We start from the raw sequence: 24770 nt of genomic DNA on the forward strand, positions 1-24770 counted from the left end.
CAAGCAATCGTAGACTGTGTCTGAGTGCATTCAACCTCTCCTCTGCTCTTTTCATGCCTCTTCTGGTTCTGGGAGACAGGGGAAGGAGAGCTTGTCACAGCAGGAGGGGGAGATACTTGCGACTCTTCACCAGCCTGACCCATCTCTGCCTCTTGACCTACCTCCTCCCCTGCTTCAGTTTCTGCCTCTAATTCCTGTCTTTTTTCTGCCACAGACACTCCCAACTCCCAGTCTTCTCCCCCTTCTCCATGTGACCACTCATCGTTATCCCACCACCAATCCCTGATCTCTGAGCCTTATTCCCTTGGTGGTTCTCCAGTTGATCCATCGTTCCTCTGTGTCCAACCAGTCCACATCCAACCAGTACACCTAAAGGAGCATCTCCACCCCCATCGTTCAGCCCGGTCCAGCTCCAAGGGCTTTCTGGTGGTTCCCTCACTGCGAGAAGTGAGGTTACAGGGAACCAGGCAGAAGGCCTTCTCAGTGGTGGCGCCCGCCCTGTGGAATGCCCTCCTATCAGATGTCAAGGAAATAAACAACTTCCTGACATTTAGAAGACATCTGAAGGCAACCCTGTTTAGGGACGCTTTTTAATGTTTGATGTTTTATTGTGTTTTTAATATTCTGTTGGGAGCCACCCAGAGTGGCTGGAGAAACCCAGCCAGATGGGCGGGGCATATATAATAAATTTTCTTCTTCTTCTTCTTCTTCTTCTTCTTCTTCTTCTTCTTCTTCTTCTTCTCATTTCCCATGGGAGTGTACCTGGTCAGCTGGATGAAAGTATTACTCACCGCAGTCAAGTTACAAAGGTCTAGAAGCATGAGCGTAGGCCTAACCAACATGGTGCCCTTCCAATGTTTTTGGACTATAGGTCCGAAAACTGACTGGGGTGATAGGAGCTGAAGTCAACAGGATCTAGAAGATGCCATGTATGGTTTCCAGTGGCCCACATGCTTTCAGACCTTGGTAATTTGCAACTAACCCTGATCATAGAATCATAGAATCTTAGAGTTAGAAGGGACCCGTGGGTCATCTAGTCCAACCCCCTGCAGTGCAGGGAATATGCAGCTGTCCTATACAAGGATCGAACCTGCAACCTTGGTATTCTCAGCATGACCAACCGGGCTATCCAGGCTGTGCTGTCAGTGCCCCATCATCACAAGGACTTCCATTTCCGAGGGGGGTTGCCCTCATCCTCCCCCTGCACATGTCCGCACCCTCCCCAAATTGGCCCCCAAGGGTTGGGGGAACTTCCAGAACGACACCCTGTGAGGCACACACACACACACACACGGAGGAAAGATGGGGAAAGTCCCATTGTGCAAGCAGGAATCCTTGTTCTGATGGGATGCTTGTACAGCGCTGCATTGGATACAAGCCTACGTTTCTGTCCTGATGGAATTTATAAATGTAGTGCCTGTTTGTGCAGGCATTCTTCATTGCATAAGGAATACAAAGCAGACAATGTTTCCCAATCTCTTAAACGTAGTTAAGAGAAATGAAGTGCCCTGAGGGCTCACATGCGCTCTCCCTCTCATTTCTCTTGGGGTCTCAAGGTTGGGAAATCTAGATAACCAGCTTTCCATAATGCTTCATGTTGTAGACACGTTTGACAAAAGCATTGTATTCTAAAGCTCTCATGCCAAAGAAGAAACCCATTATGCCAAGCAATGTTAACATTGGTTTTGAGCCAGCCTCAAGGTTTAGACTGAGCGAGCAACCAGTTCTTTAACTGCAGTGAGGGTTGCCAACCATAGCATTGACCTAGTTTTTTATGTGCTGGGTTGAAGGGAGCCTAGACTTTCCTGGAATATGGCGTTAGGTAGGAGCCAGTGCAGTTGTTTAGAGGAGCACCTGATACATGCACACTGAGGGCAGCTAGCTCCATCTCCATGTTGCATCTCCCTGTACGTGCGATGCTTGCATTCTTCTTCTTCTTCTTCTTCTTCTTCTTCTTCTTCTTCTTCTTCTTCTTCTTCTCCTCTTCTTCTTCTTCTTCAGTGATCACTCATAGCCAAGTAAGATTGTCTTCCATCAACATGGTCATAACAGTGAGTCCATACATGACTGTGGAGGCTAATTCTGGATCCATACGTCCTTCCACAGTGGGGACATAGGTTTCCAGGCGGGAGTTGATCATGTCGTGGATTTGCCAAGCGTGTCTTCCTCTTGTCACGTTTCTGCCTTTCATCCTGAGTTTGAGCATCTTCAAATCCCATGACACCTTTGGTAAAGGCTGTTCTCCAATTGGAGCGCTCGCAGGCCAGTGTTTCCCAGTTGTCGGTGTTGATACTACATTTTCTAAGATTTGCCTTGAGTCTTTAAACCTCTTTTGTTGACCGCCAGCATTACGCTTTCCATTTTTAAGTTCGGAATAGAGTAGTTGCTTTGGAACACAATAATCAGGCATCCGCAAAACATGACCAGTCCAATGGAGTTGGTGTTGGAGAATCATCGCTTTGACACTTCTGATCTTTGCTTCATCCGATGAAGGCTTGTGGCATTGATCTGGTGTGTTAAAAGCTCTTTAAGCGTGAGACTTTGTGTGGATAATCGCGCATAATCCATGCACAAGCAATTATGCAGTCTATCCCACATGGGCCGCAGATCCAAATCTTCAGTAGGCTTGGGGAGCATTGTGTTGTAATGATCTCCTGCTAACTTTGCAGTATAAAGACACCAGTGGAGTTTGCTCAAATTGAAGACAACTTCATTTCCCTCTCTCCTTTTCTATGCTGCGCAATCCTCATGGAGCAACCATCGAGGCCATTTCAGCAGCTGTCGAGGCAGCCTCCAGATTTAGGGACACTCATGCATTATTGTTAATTGAACAATGCTGAACAACATGATCATTTCCTTAACTGCCAGCTGTTGGAATGAAAGCTTTTCCTAATTCTGCTGTAAACGATGCACTGAATGAACAAAATACATGGTGTACTCTTAAAGGTGCAATAGAAGAGGGGGCTTAGAGGGAGTCCCCTAAGTTAGAGAACTTTATACAGGCGCACCTTGGAGATATTGTGGGTTCGGTTCTAGACCACCACAAGCAAGCAAGTCACACATTCTTTTTTTGTTTTTGTTTGTTACACACAGCATTCCCCAAAGGCTGTTACCTGAAATGTCCACCAAATGAGATTTCAAAAATTACTTGTGCAGCATTAATTCTTTTAAACTATATATACAGTTTTATTATTTTCATTATGATCGTTTTTTAATTCTAAGAGTTAAAGCCTGTGATGTAGTTCCGTAGTCTTCAGATTTTAATCTGGTCTTGACCATCTGCCCCTTTTTTTTTAAAAAAAGGGAAAAGCCCCATTTATTAAGAGCTTTATCCCTGCTGAATTAGTATGTGGTATGTTGAATGAAGGCTCCACCATCATAGACATCACCCGTATTAGTTGATAAAAATTGCATAGCTACGCAGCAAGGATAAAAGTTGGATAGATTGAAGGAGAGGATTTAAGCATATAAATACTCTCAGCTGCTTGCAACCCTCTTGGATCTGGTTGGGGTTCATTTAACTGCCAAACTGAGTTGCAGTGAGAAGGATCCCATGCCCTGAGAAATTAATTCAGTAATAAAATGGTCTCATGAGCCCACTGTCTCTCTGGCATGACTTAATGCTCTTCCTGGCCAGTCTCTCCAGGTGACCGGAAATTCTGCTGCATCTTTGTGTCAGACATGATTGGATCCTTCATCCGGTCATTCCTAATGCCGAGATGGAACAGAATTACCTGCCTTAAGAAGAGGCTGGCCACTGCGCTGCATCAAGGTGTGGTGAGTGAAAACGTAGAAGCCTTACTGTGTTTCTGCATGAGCCATTCTAGGCTTGCCTCATTCCAGGCAGCAATTCATGCAGAAGCACAGAGAGTGGACTCATTTGTGTGCGCTTAATGCCTGTAGTATACTTGAGAGACGCGGGTGGCACTGTGGTCTAAACCACTGAGCCTCTTGGGCTTGCTGATCAGAAGGTCGACAGTTCGAATCCCTGCGACGGAGTGTGCTCCCATTGCTCTGTCGCAGCTCCTGCCAATCTAGCAGTTCGAAAGCACACCAGTGCAAGTAGATAAATAGGTACGGCTGTGGCAGGAAAGTAAAAGGTGTTTCCGTGCGCTCTGGTTTCCGTCACTGTGTCCTGTTGTGCGAGGAGCGGTTTTGTCATGCTGGCCACATGCCTGGGAAAGCTGTCTGTGGACAAACTCCGGCTCCCTCGGCCTGAAAGCGAAATGAGTGCTGCAACCCCATAGTCGCCTTTGACTGGACTTAATCTTCCAGGGGTCCTTTACTTTTACCTAGATGTCATGGACTTGGACACAGAGAAATGGTGGGAGGAACCAGTTGGGGAACTACCAAGTGAGGAAGTCTCAGGAGTCCTTTGCCTTTACTACCCTAAGCCAGCAGAGGGTCTTGCATGGGCTTTTGCTAATGGGATTTGTTACTTGAATCCAGCCCATTGCACGCCTTAACTATCAGAAGTTCAAAAAGTATTGATTTACCCTGTTGCGTGTAGTCACAATATGACTCTTGTGTGGCATTCTTGGCCACCTTCTCAAGAAGAAAGGCGATTAAGTGCTCTTACCCAGGGAGGCTGCAAACACAAAATGTTTGCCTTGCGAATTAATTTTTGCACATTGCTTTGGGGGAAACAGTGGGTGGCGCTGTGGTCTAAACCACAGAGCCTAGGGCTTGCCGATTAGAAGGTTGGTGGTTCAAATCCCCGCAACGGGGTGAGCTCCCGTTGCTCGGTCCCAGCTCCTGCCCGCCTAGCAGTTTGAAAGCACATCAGAGTGCAAGTAGATAAATTGGTACTGTTTTGGTGGGAAGGTAAACGGTGTTTCTGTGCTCCTCTGGTTTGCCAGATGCGGCTTAGTCATGCTGGCCACATGACCCGGAAGCTGTCTGCGGACAAACGCCGGCTCCCTCGGCTTGTAAAGCAAGATGAACGCCGCAACCCCAGAGCCGTCCGCGACTGTTCTTAATGGCCAGGGGTACCTTTACCTTTCAGGGAAACATACCTACATGGCAACAGTGGGATGATATTCCTTTGTTCTGTCGTGGAAAAGCCTTTTGAGAAAATAATAATCTGTGCTTCCACAGAAGTAAAGCATGCAACTATGTGAAAAGTGTTTACTTTTTTAAAAGTGGAGTATCCTTCAAATGCCTTTCCTAGTCAGGTCCTTGAAATACCTTTTCCTGGAACTAAGTCAGGGTGTGCCAATGTGGTGTAGTGGTTGCAGTGTCAGACTAGGACCTGGGAAATGAGAGTTCAAATCCCCACTCGGCCATGAAGCTCACTGGATGACCTTGAGTCAGTCACTGCCTTTCAGGCTGACTTACCTCACAGGGTTGTTGTGGGAATTAAATCAGGAACGGGGATCTATGCCACATGGCTTCAGCTCTTTGGACTCTTATGTGGCTCAGCGTGTAAATTTCCCTCCAGTCAGGCCTGAGGCTGGCATAATCAAGTAGCATTCTGGGGCCATGATTTAATTACTTTAATCACACATCTTTTTGCATACAGAGAATCTTTTGTCCCTCGCAGGACCCAGCAACCGCACAGGATTCTCCCCTTTATGTAATGCCACAAGCAAAACGGCTGTTTGCAAGACAGGGACGTTACACGGCAAATGACGTAGAGAGGCCAGGGCCTTTCTCCATTCCCAAGCAGGTTGTTAAAAAATAAAAATTTAACCAAGGTGTGAAAATGGCATGGCCCTCCAAAAAACTGCATTTTGCAAATCCTGTACCACTCACTTGCCTATGATTTATGACGGCAGAAAAGAACTTTCTGCAGCAGAATTGCTGCAGTTTTGCCAAAGAGGAGAGATCCAAGCAAGAAGAATAAGGAAGAGCCACTTTTTAAAAGGGGGCGATGTGAAATTGCACTGAGATAATGAAGAATTTAGGAACATCTTCTGCTATCCACTAGGTTCATTAAAAAATAATAATCAGTAGGAGCAGTGAGAGGGTGTTTTGTTGATCACCTTTAAGAATACAGTTGTTGTTGTTCAGTCGTTCAGTCGTGTCCGACTCTTCCTGTCCCCATGGACCAGAGCACGCCAGGCACGCCTATCTTTCACTGCCTCCTGCAGTTTGGCCAAACTCATGCTAGTTGCTTCGAGAACACTGTCCAACCATCTCATCCTCTGTCATCCCCTTCTCCTTGTGCCCTCCATCTTTCCCAACATCAGGGTCTTTTCTAGGGAGTCTTCTCTTCTCATGAGTTGGCCAAAGTATTGGAGCCTCAGCTTCAGGATCTGTCCTTCCAGTGAGCACTCAGGGCTGATTTCCTTAAGAATGGATAGGTTTGATCTTCTTGCAGTCCATGGGACTCTCAAGAGTCTCTCCTCCAGCACCATAATTCTTGCCTACTATTGGCAGCCAGGGGATCATCCACTTATTGCATTGACATAGAAGCAAGAACCCCAAAATCTGCAAATTCATTGGAGGGGATTTTTGGTGGCTGAATTTTCAGGGGCGACAGTTCAGTTTTGTATTCAGCTACACCCAACTCTTCTGCTAGAGGTTTTGTCCAGCTGTTCTTACTGGCATGCCCTCGTTCCTGCCACCCACTGTGCGTCTAATTAGAAAAAGCTGGGTGGGTGGGGGGGATGAAAAAGGAGGGGGAAATAGCCATTAATGTGAGAACTTAAAGTAGGAGCCAAAGGAGAATTGAAGAGAAAAAAACAATCCCGGGGAAACTTGAGTTCAGATGATATACCTGAAGGAGCGTCTTCACCCCCAGCCCGGACACTGAGGTCCAGCTCTGAGGGCCTTCTAGCAGTTCTCTCACTGAGAAGCGAAGTTACAGGGAACCAGGCAGAAGGCCTTCTCGGTAGTGGCGCCCTCCCACCAGATGTCAAAGAGAACAACAACTATCTGACGTTCAGAAGACATCTGAAGGCAGCCCTGTTTGGGGAAATTATTAATGTCTGATGTTTTACTGTGTTTTTAATCTATTGTTGGATGCCGCCCAGAGTGGCTGGGGAAACCCAGCCAGACGAGCGCGGTATAAATTAAAAATATTATTATTATTATTATTATTATTAATAATAATAATAATGTTCCTGTGGCAGACTTCCACTGGAAGTGGCTCAGGTGAACAAGTCTGCTTTTGCATGCGGCATAACCTGAGTGCCACTAAAATAGCATGAGGTTGGAGCTCTTCCCTGGAAAAAGAAATCTGCTTAACTTTTCACGGAAGAGGGGAGAGGCTTGTTAGATCCGCATACCTTTTCTGGAAAAACTCTGGAATTGCAGGTGGCCCAGATTGACCTGACCTGACCTTCTGATCCCAGCGGTTGCTGCTGCAGCTTTTAATGAGTGGATGCAGGGAAATTATTGATGCACCCATTAGTAAATATGCCCCTGTTGTTTTCTTACTGTGCTCATAGTTAACTGAGGGACGCAACTGCTTCCAGACCCCCATTGCCTCCTCTTCTGGGGAATCCCTAATCTGAGAATGTTGCCCAAGGAGAACTGTAGGTGGGTCTGGCATCAGAAGAAGCAAGGGATGGATGCTTTGAATACCAGCTGTCTTTCTGAGGAAGTGAACGCAGTGGGGGGAAAGGGGGCCCACCCCAGATCTCTAAAGGCAGGCAAGATTTCAGCTCAGGCAGAAAGAATGTCAGCAGCCTTTGGAGGAAGAGAGTGAAAGCTTCTTATTCTCTCTCCCCCCCCCCTTGCCTTGGGACACAGTCTTCCTTCAGCTCCGCTTCCAGCAGCCTTGCTAAGAGCCAGCGAGACTAAGCTATATAAACTGCAGCCAGATATGCTGACTCTTGGAAAAACAGGTCCATGGATCTTCATTGCTCCCTATGCAATGGTCAGTTGCAAGTTGCAATCTCAGCAGGGGTGAAAGAAGGCGTCGTGACACCCAGGGCGGGGCATCGCTACGTGGGGCGCATGTGTGGCGTCGCTACGTACGACGCATGCGCCGTACATAGCGACGCTGCACATGCACTGTACATAGCGGTTTGCAGACGCTCCAGTGCCGTATGGACGGTGCCGGGATCCTCTGCTCACGGCTGCAGACAGCGCATGCGCGGCGTCATTACATACAGCGCATGCGTGCGCCGCCGCACATGCGCTACACATAGCGGTTTGCCACCGGCGCTGGGATTCCCTGCTCGCAGCTGCAGCCACGAGCGGAGGATCCTCCGCATGCGGCTACGGCGGTGCGATGGCTGCTCGCGGCACTGCGACTGGGGGGCGGGGGAGCGGCAGGGCAAGCATCCCGTGGGGTGCCTTCTTGTCACCCTCCCAGATGTGGAACCCACGGCAAACTGCCCCCCCCCCCCGCCCCCCGTTTCGACGCCACTGAGCGTCAGTACAATAGACAGCTGCAGGAATAAGGAACGCTTGGACCTCCCAATATTGTTGGATGGCTCTCATCGTCCTGACTTATTGTCTATGCTGACTGGGAGATGAGTGTCCAACATTGCTTCCCCAATCCTGCTCTATTGACACATGTATTTTTTTATTGCATTTTTGATAATTTTATACATATAAAACAAAATCATTAAAATACAAGGTTCTTTTGAACCTTCAGACCTCCTTCCCTCCCACCGTGGGTTCCATGTTTAAGTTTAAATTTCCTGCATCTTTTACCCTTATCTATCTATTATATAACCATAATTACCATAAATAATTCTACATTACAAGTATCATTACATCCCTGCCAAAGACTTTAACTGTTTACAGTGGTCTTTTAAATAAATTACGAATTTGCTCCAATCTTCAGTAAATACTCCAGCCAACATAGCAGTTCAAAAGCACGTCAAAGTGCAAGTAGATAAATAGGTACCGCTCTGGCGGGAAGGTAAATGGCGTTTCCGTGCGCTGCTCTGGTTTCGCCAGAAGCGGCTTAGTCTTGCTGGCCACATGACCCGGAAGCTGTCTGCAGACAAACGCCGGCTCCCTCGGCTAGTAAAGCGAGATGAGCGCCGCAACCCCAGAGTCGGCCGCGACTGGACTTAGCGGTCAGGGGTCCCTTTACCTTTAGCTTAGTAATTACGTGATCTTCCTGGTTTCGGATCTTCCCCATCTCTGGGCTAGTAGCATTCTCGCTGTTGTTGTTGCATACATAAAAAGTCGTTTATCTTCTCTTGGTAACGCTTCACCTATTATACCTAATAAAAAAGGCTTCTGGTTTTTTATTTTTACAAATGTGTTTTTAAACATTTTCTTTAGTATCGTCGGTACCTAACACCGAGTAAAATTGCTAAAATGTACAAAACAAGTTCAAAATTGTGTTGGAGTGAAGGAGGGTACTTTTTACCATATGTGGTGGACATGTACAGTGGTAGAGGCTTTCTGGGAAATGATATACAGTGGGACCTCTGTTTATGAACTTACTTCGTTCCGGAAGCGCGTTCTTACACTTAAAACGTTCTTAAAGCGAGGCACGCTTTCCCCAATGAGGCTTCCCACTGCCGGTGCCCTTCCACCGGTCAGCTTCCGTTTGTATTCCGGGGCAAAGTTTGCCAGCCGGAACACCTACTTCTGGTTTTGCGGAGTGCGTTGCCCGAATCATTCGTTAACAGGACTGTTCTTAGACCGAAGTACGATGGTACAACGGACTATTGACACATGTAAAGATGTCTGAGCTGGTTGCTCTGTGCACAGACCGCATGGCTTTCAACAAACCATTCTTGTGTTCCTGAATTCAAATGTGATAAAAGAGTTTCTGAATCGTTTCACCATTAAACAACATACCAGATCCATTTAGGGGGATAAGATGTAAGCCTATGTCTCCCCACCACACCCTCCCCCAAATCTTGCATTTTAATTTTTTATCAGAATCAAAGAATCATAGATTGTTGGAAGGGACCATGAGAGTTATTGAGTCCAACCGGCTGCAATGCAGGAATCTTTTGCCCAATGTGGGGCTCGAACTCACAACTGAGATTAAGAGTCTTAAGTTCTACTAACTGAGCTATTATTTTGGAAGAATTTGGGCTCAGTAACCTGTGCTGGCAGTTCTTAAATGTTCACAAATAGTCTGATTTGCCAGTTATCACAACCCTTAAATCAGAGGAAAGCTTTATAAATACGTTGGAAAGGTTCATATAGTTCTTTTTTAAAAAAAGTTTCATGTTATTAAAACCTCCTTAGTTACCACAGTGTTTGGATTTCTAAAGCGTTAAGGGGAATTTTGTTTCCAGTGGAAAAGCATGCCAAGTTGTGCTGGCTCTGTACTGAAAAACAGCAACTCATATATAAATACATGCATTTTAAAAATATACACAGGAATAGGCATTTTAAAAGCTAATTAAGGAAATTACTTTAAGGTCACTGGAAATTATTTGCAATGGCTCCATGAAGTGTATCGGTTCTATGTTGTTTGAATGTCACCAGAGTCTGCCAAATAATAATGTGGGCCATGGTCAAGCAGAATAATTGTGTAAAAGCAGCAGACATTTAAGCCAAAGAAGCACTTCTTTACCTAATGTATCATTAGCCGAGGGAACGAAGCATCTCAAGATGTTAGGCTTAACTGCAGGCATAAATGGTTCTTCTGTGTATTTATTTATAAGTCCTACATCACCTTGCCGACAAAGGTCCGTATAGTTAAAGCTATGGTCTTCCCAGTAGTAATGTATGGAAGTGACAGCTGGACCATAAAGAAGACTGATCACCGAAGAATTGATGCTTTTGAATTATGGTGCTGGAGGAGACTCTTAACAAAAAGATCAAACTTATCCATCCTTAAAGAAATCAGCCCTGAGTGCTCACTGGAAGGACAGATCCTGGAGCTGAGACTCCAATACTTTGGCCACCTCATGAGAAGAGAAGACTCCCTAGAAAAGACCCTGATGTTGGGAAAGATGGAGGGCACAAGAAGAAGGGGGCAACAGAGGATGAAATGGTTGGACAGTGCTCTTGAAGCGACTAGCATGAGTTTGGCCAAACTGCGGGAGGCAGTGAAAGATAGGCGTGCCTGGTGTGCTCTGGTGCATGGGGTCACGAAGAGTCGGACACAACTGAACGACTGAACAACAACAAATTTAAGTCCTGCTTGTGAACAGTTCCGTGGCATAAGAACTGGAGAAGAGGAGATTATTTATTATATTCTGGTCCAACATATTAGTCTTTACATTCCTCTGGTCATATAGGTAACAGTTACCTTTAGTGAGAGGCAGGGATGGCTTGGGAAATTTTCGTACCGTCCAACATTTCTCTGATGAAGATAGAGACGTCCCATTCAATAATACTAATACGAATAATAGATTATTATTTATACTTTGCCCAACTGACTGGGTTGCCCAAGCCACTCTGGGCGGCTTCCAACATATATAAAAACATAGCAAAACATTAAACAACTTCTCTCTACAGAGCTGCCTACAAATGTCTTCTAAAGGTTGTATAATTACTTCTCCCCTTGGCTCAGGGGTTGCATATCCATACCCTCCCAACATTTCTCCGATGAAAATAGGGATGTCCTAAGGGAAAGCAGGACATTCTGGGATCAAACCAGAAACCGGAACAGATTCTGTAAATCTGGGACTGTCCCTGGAAAATAAGCGACACTTTTAGGGTCTGCATTTTGCCACTAGAGGCAAAATGCCTTTGCAAAGCCCCGTTGCCCAAGAGCTATTCCTGATGTCACCCAGGGAGAAATTCCAGGGGTATGTTATAATATATGCACTTATAGTATACATAGCGTAATTATAATTTATATATGTGTTGTTAATAATAATAATAATAATAATAATAATAATAATAAAAAATACCGGGGGTGAAATTCCTTTTGACTTACTTGAAGCTAACCTGGGATAACTGGTGTTTAATTGAAGCAGCACCTACAGGCATAATGTTAGATCTGTTAGAACATTTTCTACCAATGTGCTTCTGGTTTGCGTTATTCTAACAGCTCTCCCAAGATTCAGAAATGTGTTATGTACGTTGGTGGTTTTGCCTGGTATAGGCAACATGCTTCTCTTCTGCAAAGTTACTCATTTAATAGTAGGTATGGATTATTATATGTTTATGTTCATCTGCCTGGTGTGTGGTTGCGAGAGTGTTTGTGATTTCTTGTTGCATTTTGAAAAAAGATGCAATTTTTTGTGTGTGGACAGAAATGGAGAATATAAAAATAGAATCTGTTTTTCAAGGACTGCTTTTTCCCTTTTTCAGGTATACACGTATAAACAAAGGTCAATCACACGCCAAAAAGTCACAGCTATGCAGCCTACAAGCTCAGAAGGTCTGGAAGACATGGCAGCACTGGTAGACCTCCATGAGGGAGCCATCATGCACAATCTATTCCAGCGATATCAACAAAACAAAATTTATGTAAGTTCATTTTGGAGGGGGCTGAGGGAAATATTTTGAGCAGGAAATTGCTATTTTGCATGGGTGGATATATTTTCTTTGGATTTGAAAGTTCCCCTAAAGCGAGAGATGCTGGCACTAGCGCTGCAGAAAGTTAGACCTGCTGCCCCCTAAAGTTGTGTGTGCAAGAAGTGGGGTGTTTAGTGTGATATATAAATACAATCATACCTTGGAAGTCGAATGGAATCCATTCCGGATGTCCATTCGAGTTCCAAAACGTTCGAAAACCAAATTGCGGCTTCTGATTGGCTGCAGGAAGGTCAGTTCCCAGGGTTCTTTGGGCAAATCCATGACTGTTTAAAGTGCTATGGTAAAGGTAAAGGGACCCCTGATCATTAGGTCCAGTCGTGTCCGACTCTGGGGTTGCAGCGCTCCTATCGCGTTAATGGCTGAGGGAGCCGGCGTACAGCTTCCTGGTCACGTGGCCAGCATGACTAAGCCGCTTCTGGTGAACCAGAGCAGTGCACAGAAACACCGTTTTCCTTCCCGCCAGAGCGGTACCTATTTATCTACTTGCACTTTGACGTGCTTTCGAACTGCTAGGTGGGCAGGAGCTGTGACCAAGCAACGGGAGCTCACCCCGTCACGGGGATTCGAACCGCTGACCTTCTGATCGGCAAGCCCTAGGCTCTGTGGTTTAACCCACAGGGCCACCCGCGTCCCAAAGTGCTATGACACTGCTTTAAATGTATAGTGCATTTAAAGGGGGCCTTGGTTTGAGAGTAACAGGGGAATCTTGACTTGAATTTTAACCGGCTGGACCTGGGGGACCTTACGGGTGTTTATTTTAAGCCCTGCTTTAATTGTATTAGCAAATAGGATGGCACAGAGACATCCCAGGTTAGGACATTTCAGTCAGTACATACATTTGAATGGTATCCTTTAAGCTGGACTGCCATAGCCTGCACTGAAATGCTAAATTTCAACATATTCTGATGGTGCCCACGTTGAAAAACGTGACCAGACCAGACTGTTCCTTGAGATGCTTCATCTCGAGCAAAGCAAGGAATGCGCACATAGTAAAATGGCCGGTTAAAGGCTGTAATTTCGGGGCACCCAAAGCCCAGCTCCAAAATTAGACATGCCAGTGGTATATGGTGGTTGTGTGACTTGCATTATCAACGGTGTGGCATGTTGCTAAGCACTGTTGAGACCATCCTTCCCTGGAACAGTTTGAGCTTACGCGGAAAGTTTTTTGGGAAGAGGTCCTAAAACCACATAAGTACATATGTGATGCAGCTAAAGGAAAGGGCATTCAAATTACGGTGTTGGGAGTTGGCTCTCGCTGGGTTTGCCTCCTGACACTCAACTGCTTCTGGCAGATGTGAGTTGAAAGGAGGTCAAAACAGAATGAAAGGGAACGATTTTAAAAAAAACAAAAACGGTGAGAGAGAGCTAAAAATAAAACCATTAAACGTGTAAACTCACTCACGACTCCTCTTTGATTCAGTGCTTAAAATGTGCCCGTTTTAACACATTTTCCATTGAAGTGCAAGCAGTTTAAAAAAAAAAAAGTTGTGCTGAGAAGTAGCCAGATCTTTATTTGATGTGGTCTCTCTTCAAGGTATCGCTAAAAGTACATGATAACCATTCATATTCATGCTCTTTCCACCGTCATCTGGTTGGGAGCCAAAATGCTGGCCTAGATAGGCCTTTGGTGTGATCCAGCAAAACTTGTTACTTTTTAAAAAAAATAATTATTTATACTTTTAGATATATACATTTCACTGATTTTATAATCATTTTGACATTTTAAAACTTGACTTCCTTCCCCCTCTTTCTCCGGTTCCTTAAATTTATTTTTAATATCTTCTGCATATTCAAATTAATTTGCTCATTTATTCATTATATATATATATATATATATATATATATATATATATATATATATACAGAGAGAGAGAGAGAGAGAAGATGAATAAATGAGCAAATTAATTAATATATACACACACACTCTTATATAGCTGCAGGTTATTACAATAATCCTGCCAGTATTTTTATCTGTTTACAATTTATCTGTAAATATTCAATAAACCATTTCCATTCTTTTGTAAAAAGTTTGTTATCTTGATTTCTTATTCTTCCGGTAAGTTTCGCCATTTCTGCGTATTCCATAAGTTTTTGTATCCATTCTTCCTTTGCTGGGACTTCCGCTTCTTTCCATTTTGGGGCAAGTAACCTTCTTGTTGCTGTAGTCGTGTACATGAGTAAATTTCTATACAATTTAGGTAGTTATATCCCTATAATTCCCAGAAGAATTGGGTTGTTTTTTTTACAACCAGCACAACCTTTTTATTACACTCACCTGACTGAGTTGACATTCATTCCGTAGGATTTGTTGTCTTGGGTTTCTGCTTCTAGTTTCTTGTCTCTTCTCAACGCACACAGTGAGGAGAGTACCAAAGAAAGACTTGTAAGGATATTCTGTATTCAGCATCTTTGTGACATCACCAGCCAACAAACCAATCCCGTTCCCTTTCTCATACCTGTCTTTCCTGCACACCTGACAGAGTCAGCTGAATCAACAAGTTGCCAAGTAACCAAGAGGTTTAAGGATCTGTCTGATCATATCACATTAGCTCTGGCCTTGGGTCAATTCTGCATCAATAAGAAATGCTAATATTTTGGAATGAAACCATTCCCCCCCCCCCTAGGCAACTTGCTTTGACTCATAAATTGTTGGGAAGGGGCAAATGGCAGGCAGTGCCAGATAGAAACTGGGGGGGGGGTGTTCCTATGAGAGGTGATGCTCACTAGCCTACTTACCGTGTTTCCCCTATTTTAACACACCATCTTATATTCCCCCCCTCAAAAAAACACAGGGTGGCTTATTTTCAGGGGATGTCTTATTTTTATTACTGGTACATCAGTATGTTACGGTACAGCAATCTACATTTATTCAAGTATAATTAAGTCACCTTCTTCTGGAACATACAGAAATCTACATTTATTAAATTATTATTATTATTTTTTGCAGATATATATTTATTTTCAAATAACAGAATAAAATAAATACATATTTACCAAATACGATCTTTAAAGTATAACATAAACTCCACCAAGTTTCCTGACTTCCCTCCTTCTCTACTTTAGTTTTCTGGGTTCCTTCATTCCTCCGCTTTCTCTTAACTTTCCCCACATTTTAATTACATTACATTATTACAGCTATCTATGCATATTCTTTCTGTTATCTTGCAAGTATTTCACCAAGCCTGTCAGTGTTTTTACAATTTTTTAAATATTCTAAAAATTTACTCCATTCTAATTGAAACTTCTGATCTCTCTGGTTTCTTATTCTCCCAGTCAGCTTCGCTAATTCTGAGTATTCTTATTAAATTATTATTATTAAGCTAATAAACGGGAGGAGGGAGGGAAGGAGAGAAGTTTCGAAAGCGCCAAGTTCCCAACAGTGTGGTGTAGTGGTTAAGAGTGGTAGACTCGTAATCTGGGGAACCGGGTTCGTGTCTCCGCTCCTCCACATGCAGCTGCTGGGTGACCCTGGGCTAGTCACACTTCTCTGAAGTCTCTCAGCCCCACTCACCTCACAGAGTGGTTGTTGTGGGGGAGGAAGGGAAAGGAGAATGTTAGCCGCTTTGAGACTCCTTCGGGTAGTGGAAAGCGGGATATCAAATCCAAACTCTTCTTCTTCTTCTTCTTCTTCTTCTTCTTCTTCTTCTTCTTCTTCTTCTTCTTCTTACCGGTATTTATCTCCCTGCGCGGAACAATGCTTATCTCTCCCTCAGTCGTCATCGTTGAGGCAAGTCTCCGAGCCCGCGGCAGCGGCAGGGCCCCTGAGCTCTGGCAGGATTCGGGCGAGAGGAGTCTTTTTCCCCCTCCACCTCTCGCTCTCTGGCTCCCTGCACGCCAGGAGCAGGCCACAGAACTCGGGCAAGAGACACCCTTTTCCCCTGCGCCTCTCGCTGGCTTGCTGTCTCCCTGCGCGGCAGGAATAGTCAGGGCAGGACACAGGCGAGATGCTTTTATTTTTTAGTGCCTCTCGCTCGCTGTCTCCCTGCGCGCCAGGAACAGGTAGGAGGGGCTGAGGAGGCGACGGAGACAATGGCGGCACTACGGCTTATTTTCGGGGTACGGCTTACCATATTTTTCGCAAGTGTGGAAAAAACCCTGCTATGGCTTACTTTATGACTACGTCTTAAAATAGGGGGAACACGGTAGCTGAAATCCCAGGCTTATTATGTCCATGTTTCTCTGCACATTCCTGCTGTTCTGTTGATACTTTGCTAGCCACTCATGGTTTTTATTTACAAATTCAAGGCAGAGGGGGACTGTATTCCTGTTTGCTTCTTTGATATCTCGGAAGCAGGACTGGAACTCAAATTAGCCTTGCGACGTTTGAATAATGTACTGAATAGTTTTTGTCAGATTTAATTGGGTCTCCCATTCGCTTTATTTCTTCGTTTTGGTTCAGTAAGCTCTCCTAATAACACTTGATCCATCTAATTATAGCATACTTTTCTGTCTAGCTTTATTTGCAAGACAACCCTCAGGGAGCTAATGGCTGCACAGTAATGATCAATGAAACAATGAATTGTTTTGCTCTTTCTTGAATTATTGCCAGATGCCAGAAATGTTTAAGGAATCCAGGCCACTAGGTCTGTTTCCCTAATCTGCTAGGTTGTTGTTGGTTTTTTTTTACAGAGTACTGATGTTCTCTGTACTGGCTTCGCAAACATTTCCAAAAAGCGGTTATCATGTATCTGGTCTATGAGCAAAACAAGAAAGAAGTGGCCCATAACATTTCAGGAAAGCTTTTGCCAGCACTGCAAATTTCCCAGTAGTGGTATATGGTGTCAGGGGTGGAAATCTGTTACAAAGCTCTGTAATACGCATTTGTAGATGAGTCCTTAAAATGGAATTACAGCATATTATTTGCCCTTGTGGATGTCTGCAACTCAGATTGAAACAATGATTGTTATTCCATACGCAAGCATGCGTAACCAAAACCTATCCATCTAGAGTAAGGCTGGAGAACCTTTGGTCCTCCAGGTGTTGTAGGAATCCAACACACATCAGCCAAAACCAGCATGGCCAGTGGCCAAGGGTGGTCAAAGCTGTAATCCAGAAACATCTAGAGGGCCAAAGGTTGCCCAGCGCCGATCTAGAGAAACTGGTTTAAATAGTTAAAATAAGAACTGTGTCATTATTTACCCATTTATTGCTTGTATTTCCACCAAGCACCTAAGGTGGTATACAGTTTTAAAATACAAAAACAAACCGGTGTTGTGAAATAAAGACAAAATAAAGACAAAGTCTAACATGCAGGTCGCAATCTGAGTTGGGAAAAGCATGTAAGGGTAAAAAAAAAAGCTACAGGACCCCTGGGCGGTTAAGTCCAGTCAAAGGCCACTATGGGGTTGCACCGCTCATCTCGCTTCCAGGCCGAGGGAGCCGCCGTTTGTCAACAGACAGCTTTCTGGGTCATGTGGCCAGCATGACTAAACCGCTTCTGGTGCATTGGGACACCGTGACGGAAGCCAGAGCGCACAGAAACGCCGCTTACCTTCCCGCCGCAGCGGTACCTATTTATCTACCTGCACTGGTGTGCTTTCGAACTGCTAAGTTGGCAGGAGCTGGGATGGAGCAACGGGAGCTCTCTCTGTCGTGGGGATTCGAACCACCAACCTTCTGATCAGCAAGCCCAAGAGGCTCAGTGGGTTAGACCACAGCGCCACCAGAAATACTACCCCTTCCCTAACATGCCATTCAGCCTTCCAGTAAATGGACAGTATAACTTGTGAAGTAGGCACTCCACAGCCCCACCCTTTGCTGCTTGTTCTTTATAAAGGGAAAGAATCGCTCTTAGCTCAAAATGCGATATAGTGCTTGAGGAATCGGGTGCCATGCTGGTCCCCAATCTCAGAAAGCCAGTTGGCATCCCGATTTTGTATGAAGTGTGCCTTAAGCCCTGTAACTGTGGAGTTCCTGTCTGCCCTATAGCAGTTCCATGTTACTTTTCAAAGGGTGATTATATGAAAGGAACATTAAGCAACCTCTTTTCTATAGCTGGCTCGTTTATGAAATGGAAATGAAGTCTGTTCCCAAGGCCCATGTGAATAATAAAGAACTTTGTGTAATAGTGTCATGCCGAAAGGAGGTTCTCTCCCTACCCTCCCAACAAGTAATTATTTGCAACTTGCTCGACTTTTCCCAGAACGGGTAATAATTGTATATCCCTGGCCAATTCCCCCCCCCCCCCAAGTTATGTAATGTTCCTGCCCTGTCCCACCACCCTTTCCAGTCACCTTTGCAGTGACTGCTCCAACCTCTTTCCCACATTCTAAACATGTTTTGGCTATTAGGAACAGAAGCAGTTGGGCTAAATAATTTTTTGGATTTATTTATTTGCTTACTTCAGAGGCTTTGTGCCCTGCGCTTCCTCCAAGCTGCACAAGGCAGCTTACAACACAGCGCGCAATGTAAACAGCAGTAGTCTTCCCTGGTGTGGTGTGGTGTGGTGTGGTGCGATGTATTGTGTTTCTTTTTAAATTGAAGTCATTATTAATGAAGTTTATTATTCATTTCATTTCTATACCACTTTATATTCTTAAGAAAAAAACCCAACGCAGTTCACAGCATATTAAAACATCAAATGAAACGATCCAGAATAAAACATTGCTGTAGAAAGTCAAGTGTCCATTCAAAGCAACAGAATTAACAGGAAACTAAAATATTATCTTTAAAGATTTCAGAATGAAACATTACAAATGAAGTCAACAACAGAATGCACATTTAATGCAGCAAAGTTAATAATAATAATAATAATAATAATACAGTGGTATCTCAGGTTACAGACTCTGCTAACCAAGAAATAGTGCCTCGGGTTAAGAACTTTACCTCAGGATGAGAACAGAAATCGTGTGCTGGTGGTGTGGCGGCAACTGGAGGCTCCATTAGCTAAAGTGGTACCTCAGGTTAAGAACAGTTTCAGGTTAAGAATGGACCTCCGGAACGAATTAAGTTCTTAACCAGAGGTACCACTGTAGTAGTAGTAGTAGTAGTAGTAGTAGTAATAATAATAATAATAATAATAATAATAATAATAATAATATTGTTTTGTTTATACCCCGCCCATCTGGCTGGGTTGCAAAAAAACTTAAACATTTCAAATGAAAATGTTACTAAAGGAAGTCAAATATAAAATGCACGTTTAGAACAGCATGATTAACAAGAGAATAAACTTATTATCACAATGCCAACTTTTTCACTGGGTGTGCGTTGGGTTTGTAGGTAGTAGCAGAGTATATAAAGCCACACATGTAGATGTTGCGCAAATCTGTGCCTTCTTTTCGGGGAGATGCTTTCGATAATGCACAAATAGCCACCATACTTGAAGCCTGCAACCATGGTTAAGCGATGGGAAGTGTTATGCTTCTATATTGACCCTCGATGATGTTGAGGTGCAGTTAGGAAATTGCTGCTGCAAGGCTTCCTTCTGGGTGATGATTTAATTTTCCTGGAGACTGAGGTAATTTTGCAAATGTAAACACCCCCCCCCCTCTGTGGATGATAACCAAGTGTCTGGAAAGCAGATGGTTCTGGTACGGAGAATTCTAATTTCAGTCGGTAGCCTCGTTTTTGTCGCTTATTTAATAGTCTTCAGCTTTCCTTTGTTTAGCTTTTCCCAGCGACAACCGAGAACGTCGCCATGGTTTTTCCCTAACAGAATAAAGTCAGAGAGAGGGGGTGGGGGGCACTGAGGGTACCTGCTGCTTCAAAATAGAGCCTTGCACCCGCCAATCTCCCCCAAACATATTCTCCAATCTACAGCATAACACACAGAATCGTAGCAGTGAGCCAGGATGAGTCGAATAAAAGGCAATTCATTTTGCTGTTACATTGGGGGGCCACCAGCTGGAGTCTCTGCAGCCAAACCTGACCCCCTGAGGAATACCAGCTGGCCCCTAGTTGCTAACCAAGAGGAAAGAGAGTTGAGAAGATCTTGTGAAATCCATGACAAGAGACAGTTCTGGCAGTCCACTTTAAGATGAGTTGGGTTGTTGTTTTTGGCTCACTTACAGCATTTTCCCTCAGAATGGACCTGCCATAAAGCTATTTCTTTGCAACAGCAACAGCTACAACTTTATTTGTATCCCAACCACTATGGGCGGCTTCCAACATATATAAAACCATAATAAAACATTGCACATTAAAAGCTTCCTCATACGGTGCTGCCTTCAGATGTCTTTTAAAGGTTAAATAGTTACTCATCTACTTGAAATCTGATGAGAGGGCGTTTCACAGGGCGGGTGCCACTACCGAGAAGGCACTGTAATCAGTGCTATACATACTTAAACCTCGTTTAATCATGTCAGTAAAACCTTCTTCACTAGTTAAATTTTGGGGCAAGCATCCCTTTATGTCTTGGAAGTATGTGGAAAGGCACAAATAGTTTTGTTTCTTTAATTTCTTAATCATTTTGAAGAACTTCTATTCAGCTATTTCACCCGGCTGGGCTCTCAGATCTATGATTAATTGTTACCTTCTTGCAGTCTATTCTGCTTTTCCACTGAGGTGAACAGAGGAATACACGAATTTCCTTCTCTCTTACTGGCATGAATGAAACCTGGGTTTTGCTGCAGTTTTATAAGAGTATATATTTGAAGTAGATGAATAAATGAGCAAATTAAGTTAATTTGGATATGCAGAAGATATTAAAAATAAATTTAAGCAACCGGAGAAAGAGGGGAAGGACGTCAAGTTTTGAAACGTTAAAATGATTGTAAAACTAGTGAATTGCATAAATAATTTTTTTTTTTAAAAGAAGAAGCTTAGTTTTGGGCATTGTACGTGAGAAGTTCTCTCTCTGTTTTCTCGTACTTCTCCTGAAGCATTTATTCTGCAACCAGCTGCCGGATCAGATGGTGGGAAAGAAAACACATTCTTCTTGAGCAAAGAAATCTGTGTTTGCGTTTTAGAGGGAGCGTTTGAGTATGTTGTGCGCACTGCATTGCATTGTGAGGCATTTGAGCTCTTGTGTGAACATAAAACATGATTACAGGGTTTGGCGGTTCTGTAAGAGAAACGGCCTGACTGGGCAGTAGCTTCTGGAAACATATAATCACAGCGACATGTTAAACTTAAGGCTTTTAAGAAAGACGTTTTGGCCTCTAAACATTTAACTTGTAATTTAGGAAGAGAGCTGGATCCAGTCCCTTACAAATTAGCACGAGACGGACTGAAATGCAGGCTGTCCTGACCGTGGTTTCCATAAATCAAGGTTGCTAGCATGCATGCGACCATTAATTATGACTCTCTTCAGGAATTAAAGGGGGGGGGGGAACGGGCACGGCAAACTGCAGGGCCTCCTCCTTTCTTCTTTTGTGCGGACTTGTGCTCAGTTTGTCGGCCTGCTTGGCTCACAGAACAAAGGAAACAGAAAAGCATAATGAGCTTTATGATAACAGGGCAGAATGGCAAGCGAGAAAAGGCGGTGTGGCCCAATGTACAATAGCCACCAAATAGAAGTTTGTTTGTTTTCTCTTTAATGCTTTTTAAAAAATCTCCAGAGTTCCCATTAACGCTCCAGATTTCCCATTAACAAAATAATGGTGGTTGTAGCAAAGATAAGATACTCGGAATTGCTCGTTTGTACAAATTTCAACACAAGGTACAACCAGGAAGAACAGAATCAATTATCCATATAAGTTAAGAGAGAGAGAGAGAGAGAGAGAGAGAGAGAGAAGAAAAGATGACTCTCAGGTTATTCCTAGTAGGTAATAGGGCTGGGTCGCATCCTGTACCTTATCGTTCCAATGCTGGGTGAACAAGGTCCACTTCCGTATCAGTACGTAATTTTGTGGCCAATGCTCCCTGGTTCTTTTGTATCAGGAAGTTTGACCCTATAAGCCAAATCCTACATCCTTAAGAGCTAGTGCTGAACATCTTTTTAATAGCTGAAGAGAATGGTTCAGGAGTCCAGAGGCCACTTGTATCCAGTGATTGCTTTAATTTCATTTACTATTTGAGTTCAGATATTTCTGGTTTTCAAGGTTGTTTTGTTCATGGCTAATTAGAATCAGCAGTATGCCTGATTACTAGATAGCAGGAAGTGAACACCAGGGCACTCTTGTAACTTTCGTGTTCTGGTTTTTTTGAGCATCAGATCAGTGTTAGAAACTCAGATATATGGCTCCTTAAACCAGGGTTGCAGTCGCCAATACGGAATGGCCTAGTTGCCATTTGGGGACCAGTTGGCTCGAAAGCACTTTTTGGTTCCTGAAATTCATTCTGGTTGTACAGATAAAATATCACGGATAGAATTCTACAGGATGTGTTGCTAGTGTGTGGAAACAGTCCAGATCCAAGGATCCCCAGGCATGCACCTCCAGATGATAAATTACACCAGATTCAAATTCTGCTCAGCATCAGGGGTTACTCCTGGTTGAACCACCCTAAGCCTGGCAGAGGAAAAACAAGCCTTTAAAAATAGTTTTTTTTGAGTTAAACCACTGTTTTTTTGCTAGTTAAATTTATGTTTTGTTGCCAGGTTATGTCACAAAGCTGAACGGGTTTAGCATCCTGGCCAAATCTCTCCCCCTCCCTGGTCCTGCCTTCGACACACCTCTGAAATGACCGCTTTTAAGGGTTTACACTGGTTTCAGATCTCCAAGGCTTGGCTTGGCTTGGCTTTGCCAACTGGGTCTAAGCAAATTTGGGATGGGGAAATTATGCCAGCATATTTCCAGCAGAGCTGAGCATCGGGAATTGTGCTGGCATAGCCCAACGGCATCAGGGACTGCTTGGCTCTACTGGAGATCCTCGGGATTCCAGCAGCGTTCATCCCTGCAGATCTTGCTATAGAATTGGTCCCTTCATCCCCAGTTAAGATACGGAAACAACCCACTCAACTTTATTTTCTTCCTCTCTTCGTTGCACAAAAACTTCCATACATTCAGAGTTTCAAATTTTGCTGTAGCTGCATAGGTGACGAGTGCAAAATTTACTTCAAGAAATACTGTAAAATGGCAATATATACATATAAATATGTATTTATATTTATACTAACCTTTTAACTTTATAGCCTATTTACACACTTCTGTTGGTTGGTTTTACCTTGGATACAGTTCTATTGAATCCTTGATTTTATCTACTTAATGCTGATAAGGGCATCTTGTCATATTCTAATAGATCAAACAAAACTTCTTTGATTGATTACTGTTGTGAGTGGAAGTATGGCGGCGGGGAGAGACTTGTGCCCTGGAAACAGTCTCCTAAAATTAATAAAGTAACTCATAAGGCTTGTTATTGTAGGCCTTCCGAGTGGATTATGTCCGAAGTCTTAAAATGTGCATTTTATAGCCATTTTATACAGTACAGTGGTACCTCGCAAGATGAATGCCTCGCTAGCCAAAAAACTCGCTAGACGAAAGGCATTCGCTAACGAAAGGGTGACTTACAAGACGAATTTTCCTATGGTCGTGACTTGCAAAACGAAAACATTTTGCGATTCCCCCCCCCCCAAGACCGCACTTCCTCCGACCGTGCTTCACAAGACGAAATTTCCACTATACGACAGCACTCGCGAAACGAATTAATTTCATCTTGCGAGGCACTGTGCAACTATTTCCTTTGTTTACAGAATGGGTTGTTTCCATTCTCTTCCTTTTCCCTGCAATTCTGGACACTGCTGTGCTAAAACGTGCTGTGCCATGTTAATAAATGTTAACTCGTGAACTCAAATGTCTTGTAATCACATGTAGACCTTGTCCCAGAATACTATGTCTTCCTTTTTCCAGACTTACATTGGTTCCATCGTTGCCTCCGTTAACCCCTATAAGACCATTCCGGGCCTCTACGACCGTGCTGCGGTGGAGAATTACAGCCGGCACCACTTGGGAGAGATTTCGCCTCATATATTTGCTGTTGCCAACGAGTGCTACCGCTGCCTGTGGAAACGCCATGACAACCAGTGTGTCCTCATCAGGTACCCAAATACTCTTTAATTATTGCTGAATCTTAGATGTGTATGGGAACACCCCAGTTGTTTGAATACGTTGAGAAAGGAAAGGAGGTACTCTTTCCCCTAGGACCCCATTAATCATGAGATTTTGTGGAGATGTGGCTTTGGTGCATGATCTAAATCGCTTCTTAAATGACAAAGCCGTCGTGGCTAATATCTGTCCTGTGGTCATTTAATAAACACGTATATCTGCACTCCACACGCTCTGGCCTGTTCCCTTAGACCTCATCTCATTCTGAACACTTGATTTTTCCTGCTGGTTTGTTGCCTTGCTGTGCAGAGGATTAATTTGTCACCAGGAGTCTCGAATAAACACAATCCATCAAAAAAAGATCTTCAGGAAAGCCCATAAATAATGACAGCAACTATAATGAAAAGTTCTGGACATGTTGGTTGGTTTAATCTGCTTAATGGAGCTTGGTTGTTTTGTCTGTTGTTTAACGCAACTGTGCTT

The 24770-nt window shown here is 43.8% G+C and overlaps 1 protein-coding gene across 1 annotated transcript in view; it reads left to right on the top strand.

The window, feature by feature from the left end:
- The window catches only part of MYO10 (myosin X), a 181006-nt gene that overhangs the window by 72757 nt on the left and 83479 nt on the right, over window positions 1–24770 (top strand). The window contains exons 3-4 of the mRNA XM_033154368.1: window positions 12139–12297; window positions 24093–24280. Coding sequence (XP_033010259.1) covers window positions 12139–12297; window positions 24093–24280 — 347 coding nt within the window. The remainder of the gene's footprint in view (window positions 1–12138; window positions 12298–24092; window positions 24281–24770) is intronic.

The sequence above is a fragment of the Lacerta agilis genome, chromosome 7 (assembly GCF_009819535.1).
Source record: "Lacerta agilis isolate rLacAgi1 chromosome 7, rLacAgi1.pri, whole genome shotgun sequence".
In the NCBI taxonomy this organism is placed as follows: domain Eukaryota; kingdom Metazoa; phylum Chordata; class Lepidosauria; order Squamata; family Lacertidae; genus Lacerta; species Lacerta agilis.